The sequence below is a fragment of the Curcuma longa genome, chromosome 4 (genome assembly GCF_044706935.1).
Source record: "Curcuma longa cultivar G26 ecotype Majalengka, Jawa Barat chromosome 4, ITB_CL_G26_1.1, whole genome shotgun sequence".
Lineage (NCBI taxonomy): Eukaryota > Viridiplantae > Streptophyta > Magnoliopsida > Zingiberales > Zingiberaceae > Curcuma > Curcuma longa.
The window spans coordinates 10,612,065-10,624,535 of NC_133864.1; the positions used below are offsets into that span (position 1 = coordinate 10,612,065).

At 35.2% G+C, this 12,471-nt stretch overlaps 1 protein-coding gene across 1 annotated transcript; it reads left to right on the forward strand.

Annotated features, from left to right (window-relative positions):
- Nucleotides 1-1,784: 1,784 nt before the first annotated feature.
- Nucleotides 1,785-9,365, forward strand: LOC141826875 (dolichyl-diphosphooligosaccharide--protein glycosyltransferase subunit STT3B-like). The gene is given in 7 exon segments (XM_074714188.1): nucleotides 1,785-2,023; nucleotides 2,026-2,765; nucleotides 5,168-5,704; nucleotides 6,798-7,252; nucleotides 7,412-7,534; nucleotides 8,209-8,268; nucleotides 8,929-9,365. Coding segments are annotated over 7 exon segments (2,166 nt in total). The 5' UTR covers nucleotides 1,785-1,902; the 3' UTR covers nucleotides 9,059-9,365.
- The last annotated feature ends 3,106 nt before the right edge of the window (nucleotides 9,366-12,471 follow it).

The window sequence follows — 12,471 nt, forward strand, 5'->3', positions numbered from 1 at the left end:
TTAAAATTTTAAAAAGGAGAAAAAAAATATATCTCGGAGAAGAGAAAGAAAAACACCAAAATTTTCAGCTATTAATAAATGCCTCCAAAACTTCTAAGTTATCCACATTTTTCTCACGTTTCTTTTATATTTTTATTATTTTTGCTGATGACATGTTATGTAGAGGGATATGACCCAAGTTGATAAGCTTTAGTTGTATTTTTATATTTGATCAATATATTAATGAAATGTTAAGTAAATTAAGATGAATCAAATATTTGATGGTGTAAAAAAGTTTTAATCGAACACTTAATGATCGGAAGTTCAAATGGGAGTTACTATATGAGGAAAGTTTAAGTGAGTCACGGAGGACCAGATAATTAGTATGAAAAGTGAAATTCAAGTTAATTAAGGTTGACCAAATGTTGAACAACGAAAAGTCTCAACAGATTAAGGTTGATCAGATATTAAAAAAAAAAAAATCTGATAGGTTGAGATTAATCGAATATCAAACAAGTCAAGATTTTAATCTTCAAAAAGTTGAAATAGAGTTAACATCGACTGATAGGTGTAACAAGATTGATAAATCCTAAATTCAGAATTTAAGATTTGAGGGAGAAAAATATTGTTACTGGTCAAGTAGTCGATTGCTATGAGATAACAATCGACTAGTGAACTAATTTGAGCAAATAAAACGCTCCCAATGGATCACATTTGATTGAACCAAAAGACTGCAAACCTTCACATAGTATAAATAACGACCCCTTGCAAGATCATTCATTCAAGAAAGTACTATACGTAGGGTAAAAAATTTAAAAGATAAAGTTTAATTTTATTTTTTACTTTTTTTAAACAATGTTATATTATCATTCTGTCCGCACGCAGTTTACATCACTTTTATTAGGTCCAGATATTTATGAGAGATAGAAACAAATATCAAAATTGCTCCAACAATTCGGTGTCGGTGTTGAAGTAACTTTAACCAAAGCTATTATAATTAGAATAATTTTAATTAAAACTACTACAATAATATTGGATAAGAATGATTTTAAGATATAAAATATCTTTATAATATTTTTAAAAAAAATTGGATTACGTTTTTAATTTTTATCAAAAAATTACTCTAATATTGATTTAAAATAACTTTAATTTAATATTAATTAAAATTGCACTAATATTATTTAAAATTACTCTAATATGATTAATATTATTCTATTGTTTATAATTTAATATTAATAAAAAATGATCCAAGTTGATGAAAATGTTTTAACTTAGTTAATGTAGTTTTGGTCAAAGCTATTAACATAAATTTGTATAACATAAAATAATTTTAATTAAGAATAAATTTAATCAAAATTATTTTATATTATAGTAGATTTAGCTATTAATATTAGATGGATTAGATTAAAAAGATAATTTAAAAATACTTAATATTCTTTCAATATAGAGAGCTGTTTTCGATGATACACCAAGCATGATATATGAGTTCTTTTGTGCGGTGTCTAACTTGACCCATCTAAAATTAAGCGATGCCGCGCATACTTAATCGGGTGCGACCGGTGGTGACGAAGAACAATGTGGGGCATGAGCCCACAAAACCAGACGATCGGGCCCGGCCCGGCCCAAGTCGACCGATGTCAGGCCGGTGGGACTGAGTCAATCCGGAGCATTTTCCGAGCCAAATCGCTGAACCAACTTGATACGTGTCTCGTTGTTCCGAGCCAGGACCCAAGCCGCACAAACTCCTGCTTCGGGTCTGCTTCCCGTATTCTCTTCGTAAGTAGATGACGTCACAACCCGTTTTCTTCATCGGATCAAAACCCTAGAGGGGTTCTCTTCTCCCTCGCCGATGAAACCCTAGATCTTCCTCAGCTCGATTCAGTTCTCCTTTTCTTCGCTTCCTCCTCCATTTTCTTTTGCGTCATGGGCGCCAAGGCTGCCGAGAACGGCCCCAAACCGCCTCCATCGACGCCCTCGGCGCCTCCCCTTAAGGCCCTCTTCCGGCTCAAGACCAAGCAGCAGGAGCTCCTCATCCGCGTCGCTGCTACGTTCGCCTCTTCTGCGTCCTCCGCTACGAGTCCATGATCCACGAGTTCGATCCCTACTTCAACTACCGCACCACGCTCTTCCTCACCCGCAATGGATTCTACGAGTTCTGGAACTGGTTCGACTCCGAGAGCTGGTACCCCCTCGGGCGGATCATTGGCGGCACGCTCTACCCGGGTCTCATGGTCACTGCCGCCCTCATCTACCGGGTCCTGCGCTTCCTCACCTTCGCTGTCCACATCCGTGAAGTCTGCGTCCTCACGGCGCCATTCTTCGCCTCCAACACCACCATCGTGGCCTACTTCTTTGGCAAGGAGATCTGGGACTCCGGAGCCGGGCTGGTCGCCGCTGCTCTCATTGCTATCTGCCCCGGTTATATCTCTAGGTCCGTTGCCGGCTCCTATGACAATGAGGGCGTCGCTATCTTTGCGCTTCTGCTCACTTTTTACCTGTTTGTCAAGGCGGTCAACACCGGATCGCTCGCTTGGGCTCTTGCTTCTGCGTTTGGGTACTTTTATATGGTGTCGGCGTGGGGAGGATACGTGTTTATCATCAACTTGATCCCTCTGTACGTTCTGGTCTTGCTCGTGACTGGGAGGTATTCGATGAGGCTCTATGTAGCATATAATTGTATGTATATCCTTGGGATGCTTCTCGCCATGCAGATCAGGTTTGTGGGATTTCAGCATGTCCAGTCCGGAGAGCACATGGCGGCCATGGGAGTTTTCTTCTTGTTGCAGGTATGTCGGCCTTTTTGTTTCGCACCGTCGAAACTAATTGAATTGTGGGTGAATTTTCCAGTTCATAGAAAGTGATTGAAGTTCCGACTTCTCTTCGTCATAGGAATGCCAAAAGTTAGTTTTTTTTCTGATACTTTTTTTAATATGACCAGACTTTTGATATAATTGATTCAAATCTTGAAACATTGATACATTTCAATCATCCATATAGTTCTAGGGTAGACATCATATTTGATAGTTTCTTCGTGTAAGGTATGTTGTTCTTGCTATTTCCTTTTGAAGAAGGTTGATAGGGTTGGAATACTACTCAGCAATTTCACCTCAAATCATGGAAAAAAAATAAAATTTATATCTAATGATCTTTGGAGCATTTGTGGATCTGATCCATTTTGTTGTGGTTTGACAAATATATTGTAATGGGCCATCAGTAATTGCAACCGACCTCTATGGTTTTGAGTCTATGCTAGTGTTACATGCATGATTCATTTTATAAATGCAATTGAGGAATTCTTTTACTAGTGATTATTATCAAGGAGAACTATGAGAAAATCCTTAGGGGGTGTTTGGTTGAGGGTTATCATTGATAACCTTGGTTATTTGTCCAAGGTTATCGTTGATAACCTTGTTTGATTCAAGTTATGATTGATTCCCAAGTAATACAACATTACCGCCACATTAACAAATGGGTTATAACTCGGTAATGTGATTACCTTGGCAGCCTAAGGTTTTCTACGATTCCTGAGGTTAACGAAATTTTTTCCATGATTACCCTCTGATTTTAAAACTAAGTCAATTAAAAGGTAATATGAAATTTAATTAAAATCAAATTATTTAATTCAATAAATTTTAATTTAAATATTTATAAATTAAAAAATAATTTATTTTAAATTTAAAAATAAAATTAATGAATTATTTTATTAAAATAATTATTTTAATAAATTAGTTTATTAAAAAAATATATTTTTTTAATTTTAAAAAAATAAAATTAACAAGTTATATTTATTAATTTAATAAATTATTTTATTAAAATAATTATTTTTACTGAATTATTTTATTAAAATAAAATTATCATATTATCTTTATTAATTTAATAAATTATTTTATTAAAATAATCATTTTAATAAATCATTTTATTAAAAGAAATATAAGTTTATTTTAAATTTAAAAATATAAAATTAAGGAATTATATTTATTAATTTAATGAATTATTTTATTAAAATAATTATTTTAATAAATTATTTTATTAATATATATATAAATTTATTTTAAAATTAGAAAAATAAAATTAACAAATTATATTTATTATTTTAATGAATTTTTTTATTAAAATAAAATTAACAAATTATACTTATTAATTTAATGAATTATATTAAAATATAATTGAATGAAGGATAATATAGTAAATATAAAACTGGTTATGTTTTATTCCTTCCAAATAAATAAAGTAAACCAAATAACATTAAGTTATGTTTTATGCCCGATAACATTGGTTATGTGATTACTTGGTAATCACATAACTAAGGTTATATATCATAACTTGAACCAAACACACCCTTAAAGTTATGTTGTAAATCTAATGGTTCATGGTAAATGAGTCGAGCACCAACTTGTTTTTTAATATTATTTTCCTTGTGTGATACTTGCGGGAAGATACTTATCTTGATCAAGATATTCTTGATTTATGTAATTAGCATTTCCATAATTAATAAAAATCTCTGCATTTTCATACTAAGAGTCCATGACTACCAAATTGCCCGCTGCATTACAGTTATCCTTCCTTTTGTTTTTAGTTTCTTCTTTCCTTAATTAGAAACCATTCTCATGACTATATCAGTCCAGAAGGAAGCTTTTATACGACTTGACTTCCTTTGCTTTCTGGTTGGATTGATGATCGTTATTGATATTAATGGGATGGGTGAGTAAACCTAAAAACATATGACAACACGTGAATGAAGATACGAGTTTAAGTTCTATTTTCACTATGGTTGATGTACAGGTGGAGTAATGTGCTCATTCATGGGAAGCCAAATATGATCATATGATAATTTTTTAGTTAGCATTAAGAATCTGTTGATTAAATGTGTGACTTCTAGTGTTGGAAAGCTTTTAATATTTTAGAAATCGATTTTGTTTCTTTATGCTCTAATGCTGTTATTCTCAATAATCAACATCACTAATTTGCTACTTTAACTGACCTTTAAGTACCTTTATATCTGATATTTTTCTGTATACGGAGTTACTGTCTACAATCCTAACTAATTTGGATTCTTAGTCTGATACCTACATGCTTGAATGTTTTATCATATATAAACATATATGCTATTCTCTGTACATCCTAGCCATTAACCAATTGAAGTTTGCTCGATAAACTGTGATATACCTGAACTTAGTTCTTTTTGTAGGTATTTTACTTTTTGGACTGGGTGAAGTACATGTTAAATGATAAACAGTTGTTCGAATCATTCTTGAGAATTACCTTGACTTGTGCTATAAGTGTTGCTGTCCTTGCTCTTGGAATTGGAACTGCAAGTGGCTATATCTCTCCATGGACTGGCCGCTTTTATTCTTTGCTTGATCCAACATATGCAAAAGACCACATTCCAATTATTGCCTCTGTTTCAGAGCATCAACCAACTGCTTGGTCATCCTTCATGTTTGACTTCCACATCCTTCTTTTTCTTTTTCCAGCAGGTCTCTATTTCTGCTTTAAGAGTCTCTCAGATGCAACTATATTCATTGTTATGTATGGCCTTACAAGCATGTATTTTGCTGGAGTTATGGTGCGGTTGATCCTCGTAGCTGCACCTGCTGTCTGCCTTATTAGTGCTATAGCAATCTCAGCAACGACAAAAAATCTTACATCTTTGATACGCACAAAAAGCAAGGCACCTCAGACAATTTCTGCCAAAGGGTCATCTAGCTTGAAGGCATCAGCTAAGGTAACGCTTCCATATGCTTATATCCTGTATTACATGCAATCTTCCTTTCAATATGCCTTATAAGTTAATAAATCATCATAATTTCCTTTAGTTTTCTTTTTTTGAAATGGTTAGACTGCATCTTAGTTATCGACTTGTTAGTTGATAAAAGTCATTGTGTGTTTCCAGTCCCAGTCTCCGTGAAGTAAGCAAATGTATATGTACACAAATATCATCACTCTAACCTTACAGCTGATTGTGTCTGCTGTTGTTATCTAAAACTATTTGCTTTCTTTGTCTGCCAAGCCAGTTCCTATTTTCTTTCCCACCATGATGCAGATATCGGGTTCTAAGACTCCATTTTACTCGGGCTGGGTTGTGTATGCTGATGCTAACTAGTTGACTTGTATCCACGAATCACAAATAATTTTGGGACATGTTTAGTTGATTATTACCAATGCAACCAAGAACTTTGATCTACCTATAATGTTTAAGAATTTCATGAGGCCCTGGAATAAATAAAATTACAAAGGGATAAATCTGAGGAACACAAAAATAATCTTTCCAGTTAAAAAAATGTATCTTGTGGGTCTGTCATGAAATTCACAGACAGCTTGGATAAAAGGAGCTGCGTTGGCAAAGAAATATCCTTGTAGATTCATTTCTTTTCATTTTACACAAGTTACAAACCCTCCAAATTGCCCTGAATTTGTGGGAGAGGCTTGATGATTTTTCGATCCCTTGACCCCCCTACTGGTATCTAAACAAAGAAAATGTTTCTCGGCCATTCCCCTGGCCTACTCATTTCTTTCTCATTATTTTTCCTTTCTCTTCTTTTTACTCGTTAGTTAATATTTAAACAAGACAAGGAATTGAATGCTTAGGAGTTTGTAATAACAAAATACTTATGCTCAAGTACAAAACTTAATTTCCTGATATTTGGAAAATTCACTTAATTGTTTGAACTGTACTGAAGCCCTCGTTGTCCCATTCTGATTAATCCTAGTTATTTCTTTTGTAGTCCATTTCCTGGGTTTTTAGAAAAATTATTTTGCATTTAACAACTGAAATTAATTCCCTTAAATATTTACAATTTTTTTTTTGGTGTTGGCAGGCATCAGTAGATCAACCTCTTCCTTTCCAACACAATGGCGCTATTGCTCTACTTGTTGGTGCTTTTTATTTGCTTAGCAGATATGCTATTCATTGCACTTGGGTCACATCGGAGGCATACTCTTCTCCTTCTATTGTCTTGGCTGCAAGGGGTGCTCATGGTGGTCGGGTTATATTTGACGATTATAGGGAGGCTTATTATTGGCTCCGGCAAAATACTCCTCCAGATGCTAAAGTAATGTCTTGGTGGGACTATGGTTACCAGATAACTGCAATGGGAAATAGAACTGTTATTGTCGATAATAACACCTGGAATAATACACATATTGCTACAGTCGGCCGGGCAATGTCGTCATATGAGCATGAAGCATATGAAATAATGCAGTCATTGGATGTAGATTATGTGCTTGTTGTATTTGGGGGTCTTACTGGGTATTCCTCTGATGATATTAACAAGTAAGCTTGCTTAGACATATAATTAACTTGGCAATTACCAGACAACACTCGGCTATCGCCTTTTATTTATTCCTCCCTTTTTTATTATACCTTTGTATAGACCAGTGTTTACAAGTAGCTCACATACCAATTATTTTAATGGTTGGTTCAATTTTATAGGTTTCTTTGGATGGTTCGAATTGGTGGTGGGGTTTTCCCTGTAATAAAAGAACCAGATTATCTCGTAAATGGTGAATATCGCGTAGACAAGGGAGCAGCACCAAAAATGTTGAACTGTCTCATGTAAGTCTTTTCTCAAATTGATTGGTTTACCGGAATTCTAGTTGATTTCACTATCATAAAAATCTAATTTTGTTTCTAGCACCCTTTCCACATCTTCAACCATTTGTGTAACAAGTTATTTTAGTTTGGAAGCTATTCTGGCTTGCTGAGAATTTGTATGCATACCGCAGGTTACTACTTGCTAGTGCATTTGTCAAATGCAGCATCACCACACAGATGCAACTCTAAACACTAGTGTCATTGTATGTTGATCTGTGTCTTAGTTGGGTCGGAATCATGAGTTTTATATGATGTGGATATTCACTTCTTTTGCTTTCGAAGATCTTTGGCTTTGCGTAAGATAGCATGCTGGTGAATGGGTTAACATATACCGCATGACTATTCCAACAGGGAGATGCATGCAACCATGAATTGATCATAATGTGGATATCCACTTCCTTTTTAAGTTTTTGCAGGTGTCAAGGACTCATGTTTCATGTGACCTACCCATCTGTGGACAAACAAAATGGAGCAAGTTAGGCTATAATTTATGGGCGTTACGAATGAATTCTAAAATTTATGTTCTCAGAAGATTGATTCAGCTGTATTTATACCGTAACGTCATGTTGAAATAAAATATGTCATGATTTTGGCTTCTTTCTATTTTACTGAAATTTATCTTTGTTAATGACCAGGTACAAGCTCTCCTATTACCGGTTTGGGGAGGTGACTACTGAATATGGGAAGCCGACTGGGTAAGTTGTTTTCTTGTTGGTGCAGATCCCAAATAATACTACTCTAAACCCTTTGATTCAAAGGCAAAGTACTACAAACTTTTTTCATCCATCAAGTTGTGATTTCATGGTTATGCTCGCATGAATCACATTTTTCTTTCCAGCAGTTAAATTGCCGAAATTACTTGCTAAAATCCTTGTCCCTTCTCCTTCCTCTCCATTTCTCTCTTTCTTTCCCACTTAGCTGCCACACCAAACGCTCACTACCTCAAGAAAGCCTTTTCTTCCTACCTTTGCATTGAAAGCCATCCTCTAAATGACGCTGCTGCACGTTCACAGAGCAGTTCTTCGCCGTGCAGCCTCCTGTGTCATCCACCTTCCAATTCATGTCGCTATAATACATGCTGCTTTCTTCTTCCTGCCCCAATTCCGAGGTCTAGCATCCAACCGACACCTTCTTCATCTAAGCTGCACCAGTTTGCTCAGAATTGTCTTGCCACACCAAATTCTCATTATAAAACCACCTCACTCCCCTGCTCACAATCTACCACTAATCCAACTCCACTCAACTGCTGTGTGACATTAATTATATTATTATGGTTTTCTCCAAATATATTTCCTTGCACTCGAGATGATGCTAACTTTGCATTCATCTAACCATGAACATTTTCTCAATGCTAGGTACGATCGTGCTAGAGGAGTTGAAATTGGAAACAAGGACATCAAACTTGAATACCTAGAAGAGGCATTCACGACATCAAACTGGATCATTCGTATCTACAAAGTCAAGCCGCGAAAGAACCGATGGTGAGAATATGAACCGCCTGCTTATTGGAAGCATGAAAGGAGAGAAAAAAAAGACATCAAATCAGACTCAAAATTTCAAGATATGCTGACTGAAGGGTAAACTTAGTCATTGCAAACCAAAGATTTTCATCGACTAATGGTCCATTCCCAAGTGAGCGAATATATATCATTAGCATGATTAGATGGATGACTTATTCGAGTTTAAAAGTTTTTGGCAAGAATTTTGTTATCTATCCATCTTTCTAGATGTTTGCAATTGCGATCTGCCCCTCTGTAATCTTGCAATAAAATTGGAGCAGTGTAGTTTATAAGGCCCTTTTTTAATCATTGCAACTAAAGATGAACGATGAGCAGGCTTATCATTGCCCTCTAAATCTTGTGCTAACTTAACTAATTGGATGTAAGAGTTGTGTGCTTAGGCAAGAGAAACGGAAGAAGGAAAGCAGTCAGAAAATTGAAATCATGAAATGTTTGAGAAGAAACAAATTTTATAAATGAAATCAACAGTATTCCACATCTAGTGATTTGGGACTGAAGGAAGAACAATCAGAAGAGTTCTTTGGCAGTATCAATGAAAAAAAAGAAGAATTTTGTTTGCTGTAGATGACGAAGAAGAATTTGCCAATTACCTCCAGCAGCAGAAGAAGAAGATGAAGAAGAAGAAGGGGAAGAACAAATCGCCGATGCAGGAAGAGCAAAAGTATCATTCTGTCTCTCCGGCGAAAGAGATCCCATAGCGAGCGGTAGAACTGAACCTGAAAGAAACCTAGAATTTACATCGGCGTCTTCGACTACAAACTCCGTGAAGAGGAAGAAGAGGAAGGAATCGACAGAAAGTAATTCATACCCTAGAAGAAGCCGGATCAGTTGGACGAGCACTGGATTGATGGATCTCGAACTGCAAGTCAAGATGTTCCCGAATCGCCCAGCCAAGTGTGCAGTGTGCTCAAAGGCTCACCGATCTCTATCTCTCCGAGCGGGGAACGGGGAAGGAGCATCATAGTAAAAGGACGGCACGAAGCTTTTACAGAGGGCTCGAGCTCAAGGGCGATGCAGAGGCGGATGACGCGTGGCTTTTTAGGCAATGGATTTTACGGCGTGTAAACGATTATATAGATTTTGAGCTTAATTTAATTTTAAATTCAAAAATATTATAAATTCAAATTTAATAATATTTAATTTATGAATCGAATTCAAATTAAATTCGTTTAAAATTCATTTTCGAAACCAATTCGAATGAATTATTTTAAATTGGGCCATTACCGAGTTCAAGTTTAATAATTATAACTCGAATCGAATTTGAATTGAGTTTGAATTTAAAAAAAAATAAACTGAGTTCAAATTCGAGCAAGATCTCTTGCTGTTCAATTCAGTTCCATTACACTCTTATTTATAGAGAAGTTTAGCCCTGGGGAAGACAACTAATAGATGACCCGTTTTAGCAAATAATTAAAAGTAAATAAATTATTTAATTAATTATTAAACTTTAAATGCATTAAATTATTTTTATATTTTATTTAAATAATTAATTATTTGTCAATGAAGAAAAATATTATTTTAATGGCAATTGAATTCATGAATTAATTATAATTTTAGTAAGGCAAGAATTATATAAATTTAATTATTTATTGACAATTAATTAGCAAGAGAGCTAAAATATTAATTTAATAATTTAATTGAAGTTGTGGATTCATTAAAATCATACCAAATAAGAAGCATTGCACGCGGTGTTTTTAAAATTTGCTTATGTCTTTTTTATTTTTTATTTTGAGTTGGACAAAAACATTTAATAGAAAAAAAAAACCGAAATGAAATGAGTTGGATGAAGGAATTTAAAAAATGAAATATATTATTTAATAAATTCCAAAATAGGATAGTGTTGATGGTAATTAAAGAAATGACTAAGAAATTAATAATACAAAACAGTCAGACATGATTCATCTAATTTTAACTTTGAGTTTCAAAGATATCGAGAATGCTCTTTCGAACTTCTATCATTTAGTAAATACTATAATTACTCCATTAGAAAGATTAAGTGCTAATATTTAAGAGGTAATTAAAATGATAAACACATATTAGACTCCCTTGATTGTACTACTAATTTTATTTAATCCTTCAAAATAGATTACAATTTTATCCATAACAAATATATATTTTTAACAAATCTTTTTTAAAAAATAATTTTATTTAAAAAATATGTGTCAAATGGATAACCTCTATGTATTTTGAAAAAAACAGCAAGTATGTCATTAGTTTTGTAGTTTGTGGAGTTTAGGAAATAATTTAATATTTCTCATATGAAAAATAATATTTATTTAATCAAACTATTAAATAAAAAATTAATTATATTATATTACATTAAAAAAACCCTTTTGTTATTATTATCCATATAAATATGCATTTTGTATAATTTTATTTATTTTTTTCCTTTATTCCTACTCTTTAAATGTACTACTGCATGCTTTCCTTCTTTAGCGTTATTCGCAGCGACAACGATCGCGAATTAAGTCACGAAAGCCTGGGGAACTACCAGAGGGCGCCACGGCTTCCACTCGTGACTTAAGTCGCGACGAAGCGACGTCCGTAGAACTGCATTTCCTCTCCGGCATCGCCGCATAGGACTGTTCCTGCGTCCGCGTACTCCCTCGCACCCTTTTCGAACGTCGCCCCAATTATCGACCGCATGTGAGTCGTACTATGCGGTCCCGCCGCATCGAGGACCTGGAGGCGACCCTACCAACGGACGTGGATATTTCCCTCTCCTCCTCTATAATACCCCCCTCCACCTACCCTGTTTCTTCTTTGGAATCGAGAGGTGGCGATCTCCAAGAACAGTGAAATCTTTGCTTCTTCTTCTTCTTCTCGTTTGAGTTAACGATCTCTCGATCTTCGAATCGAGCACCCGAAGAGCAGTGGAGGGCGAATCCTGACGGGTTCGCGCTTCAAGGTACTAGTCTTCGGCTTTCTTGCTCCCTCCATCCTTATGTCTGGGTTTCGGACTCCGGCGTTCCCCTGCGTTAGTTTTTGCGCGTGATCTTTTTTCCTGCGTGCGGTTCGATGATCCCGATCGGCACTGTTTTTAGCAATGTGTGTTTTCGTGCTTTTCTCTGTTTCACGATCGGAGATGGTTTGTGCTCCCCACTGTGGTGCTTTGTTTGTTGCGCCTTGTGGTCGCCGTGGAGTTGTTCGTGGATTCCTTCTCGAGGCTTTGCGTGTGATTGTTTGAATGTTGTAGTGCATGTCGGCTCACTCCTAGTGATCGTTGGGCTTGTCGATCTTGATTTTGTGGATTGCCTTTACTGCGATAATGGTGGAAAGTTGTGGCTTGTGGTTGAGGTTATGAGTTCAATTCTGATGTTTCTTCTTCAGATTGGGCTAAAGTTTCGATACAAAATAAGATTTTTTAAAAATCTTTGT